This window comes from Miscanthus floridulus, chromosome 18 (assembly GCF_019320115.1).
Source record: "Miscanthus floridulus cultivar M001 chromosome 18, ASM1932011v1, whole genome shotgun sequence".
In the NCBI taxonomy this organism is placed as follows: domain Eukaryota; kingdom Viridiplantae; phylum Streptophyta; class Magnoliopsida; order Poales; family Poaceae; genus Miscanthus; species Miscanthus floridulus.
Window position 1 is genome coordinate 121,859,019 of NC_089597.1, and position 3,063 is coordinate 121,862,081.

Here is a 3,063-nt window from a genome sequence, read left to right on the forward strand (position 1 = left end):
ATCATCTGTGAAGAAATGAGTAAGGATAAAAGGATTGAAGTTTAAAGTTTAAAGATAAAAGTAATAGTGAGATCAAGGGGGAGAATGTTAGATTGATCTCCTGACCAATAAGCCCAACGGCCTATTGGGCCTTGGTTTCGCGCCCTGATCGGGAGCGCCCAACCCTACATGGTTGGTGGGCCCCCGTCGCACTGCGCTATATAAAGAGGTGGGGGGCGGCGGCTCAAAGCACGAGGTTCGCCGTGAGCCGCAAACCCCACCGACAAACCCTAGACCGATCTCGAGAGGGCGCGCAGCCAGCGACGGGAAGCTCCGCTGATCCTCGCCGTCGCCACTGCTACGCCCGACCGCACTGCATCGACGTCCGTGCAACCTCTACTCCACCCGTCGCTGCCCGTGTGCTGCCTCCATCACCGAACCCGCGATGGCTAGCACAACCGTGACATCATCTGGAGGCTCAGGTTCATCACCAGCCCTCTCTTCCCTATCTCCCTCTCGGTGTAGTGTTCTAGGTCTAAATGTGCATGTGTTTCATGGTTCTATGAGTTCATCCGCCTAGATCTACTCTAGTCGATCCATAGAATATCAACAGCAGATGCCGCTGACGGTGGAAGCGGCCGTGATCATGTTCTTGAGGACTATTTAATTTGGACCTCGTGTCACCAAATGGCCATGTTATTGCAATCAATGATAATTTGCTGCTGGACTGCCTGCAGCGGCGACTCACCCGCCATGATGAGCCCTGTCATGGCTCCTGGCAGATTGATAAACCCCTGGGTCTTGGCGTTGTCGATGGCCGGGGACAACGCGATGCCCAACGACCTCCTCATCTGCTGGAGCGTCGCATCGCGTGGCGTCGCACCTAGAGCAAGTGCTGTCTCCACCTGCAGAAAAGAGAAAATAAACAAGATTTGTAAACATTATTTTATTTGCAATTGCAAAGTGACACGATCGATGATCATACAGATTAGGCAGGAATTAGGCAAGGAAAAGACATAAGCAGCACGTCGCCAGGCTACGACAGGGTTCGAGCTGACCAGGCTCTTCTGGATCTTGACGTCGTCGCGGAGCTTCTTCATTGTGACTCCAGTGACGGTCATAGCGTTGCTGACCATCATGCCGGCCGCGGGGATGATGTACCTCGGGGTAAACGGGAAGACGTCGAGCACGAGGAGCAGTGCGATGGTGATCACGGTGCCGACGAGGATGGACACGAAGGCGATGCACTTTCCATGGGGGGCCTGCTTTGCGCGCTGGCCCGCCGTGTAGCTGGCGACCGTCACCTATATCGTTCGTTACAAAATTCAGTTAGTCAGAGGTAGGTGATGATGATGATGAACAGAGAGTGCATGATGATGATTGATCATTCGGTTACAAAATCGAGAGAACAAAATCAAGAACGCATCAATGCAACTACATATAGATGGTGAACAGAGGGTGCGTTACGTGCCATGAAGAGGTAGGTGAGGAGGATCCATGGTGTGGCGTTCTTCTGGACAAAGATGAACTGGAGGACGAATCCGACCAGGGAGAGCTGGAGGAAGGAGCGCGCGACGGCGTAGAGCATCTCGGCCTCGATCCCCAGGCGCTGCGTGAAGCTGAGCATGACGGCCAGGGCGACCACGGCGGTGGCAGCGGCCGGCTTGAGCATGCCCACCAGGAAGTCTCGCCAGAAGCCTGGCTCCCCCAGGTCCGGCGGCGCCATCTGCTCCAGCAACGCCCTCGCGTGCTCCATCGCTCCACCTCAGGTACCACAGCCAAGCACCTCCCTCCCCATCAATGTTTTATTTTATAGAAAGTGAAGATACGGGCGGACAGCTAGCTGCTGCGTGTTCGACATGAAATTGTTTCATGAATGTGACTGTTCATGGGTGTCATCACTCCTATCGTTTCCGCGGCGATGTGCGGGGGTTGTCAACCAGCACTAGTTCATATCATCACCATCACCTATAGGACAAAGACAAGATTGGTTGATGAACGTCACTACGGCACAGGCAATTACTAGGGGCGACTGCTGACCGTTGTTACCCATCCGTCGCGAGAAATCAACGGTTTTTAGGAGCAACTCGCCAGCCGTTTCTAGAAAATCAATTTTTAGGAGCGACAAAAAATAGGACAAAAAATAGCAAAAAAAAAATCCCAAAGTCAGAAATCTTGCAAGAAATGTGTGTTTGCGGTCAGGGGGTTTCAAACCCACGCAACCTCAGTCTCGGGACGGCGGGGCATCCTCCTCCTTCTCGTCGGTGTCGTCATACGGCAGCTCGGCGTCTGGGCACCACGCTGCCCACAAGTGCCCGTTGTACCCGCGCGCTGACCCAAGCCCATATCGACGTCGTCGCAGCTCTTGCCTCTGTTAGATTTATCAACGGCCAATTGGGCCCTTAGATCCGCGTCCTAATCGGGGGCGCCCAACCACTCCATGGTTGGTGGGCCCCTGTCGCACGACGCCATAAAAAGGAGGTGGGGGCGGGGCACAAGGCACGAGGTTCACCTGAGCCGTCAGACTCCCCACCTACAGTCCCTAAACCCTAACCGATCTAGTGAGGGGGCGTTGCCAGCGACGGAAAGACCGCCACCGGCCACCGCCGCCTTTGCACCTCCGCCACTGCATCCACGACTTCACCGTCGGACCTCACCGTGCCACCGACAAGCACCCCATGGCAAGCTCGTCTTCTACGAAGGTGACCGATGGTTTGCACCTCCGCAACTCCTCTCTATCGATGCGAAAAGTGACCAACAACTAAATATTTGTAGTTTTACCGTGCGTTATGATCGGATGTTACCTAGCACTCAATGACACAGAATTTATACTGATTCAGGCAATAGGCCCTACGTCCAGTTGAGGTCGGTCGGTGACTTTATTCCTGAGCCCAGATGCTCGAAGTTTACTGTGGGGTTACAAACGAGTAAGGAATGAGAAAGAGGGGTGTTAGAGGCCCGGTTGGACTCTAAACCGAGTGGAAGAGAGTGACGGATGCTCAAACATACGCTAAGTATTGGAACGTATGATCTGTGTGTCCGAGCTTATCAGCTGTTGAGAGCGTGTAGACTGTGTAGCTGTCG

The 3,063-nt window shown here is 54.0% G+C and overlaps 1 protein-coding gene across 2 annotated transcripts; it reads right to left on the reverse strand.

Moving 5' to 3' along the window:
- Positions 1-280: 280 nt before the first annotated feature.
- Positions 281-1,756, reverse strand: LOC136523057 (UPF0014 membrane protein STAR2-like). Of its 2 annotated transcripts, none has more exons than XM_066516839.1 (3): positions 1,451-1,756; positions 1,038-1,283; positions 281-884 (listed from the first exon to the last, which is right to left on the reverse strand). In XM_066516839.1, exons 1-3 carry the CDS (start codon positions 1,733-1,735, stop codon positions 660-662), a joined length of 756 nt encoding a protein of 251 aa, XP_066372936.1. In that variant the 5' UTR covers positions 1,736-1,756; the 3' UTR covers positions 281-659. The 2 variants fall into 2 exon arrangements, with proteins under 2 accessions (XP_066372936.1, XP_066372935.1); XM_066516838.1 differs by having other exon boundaries at positions 965-1,283.
- Positions 1,757-3,063: the final 1,307 nt, after the last annotated feature.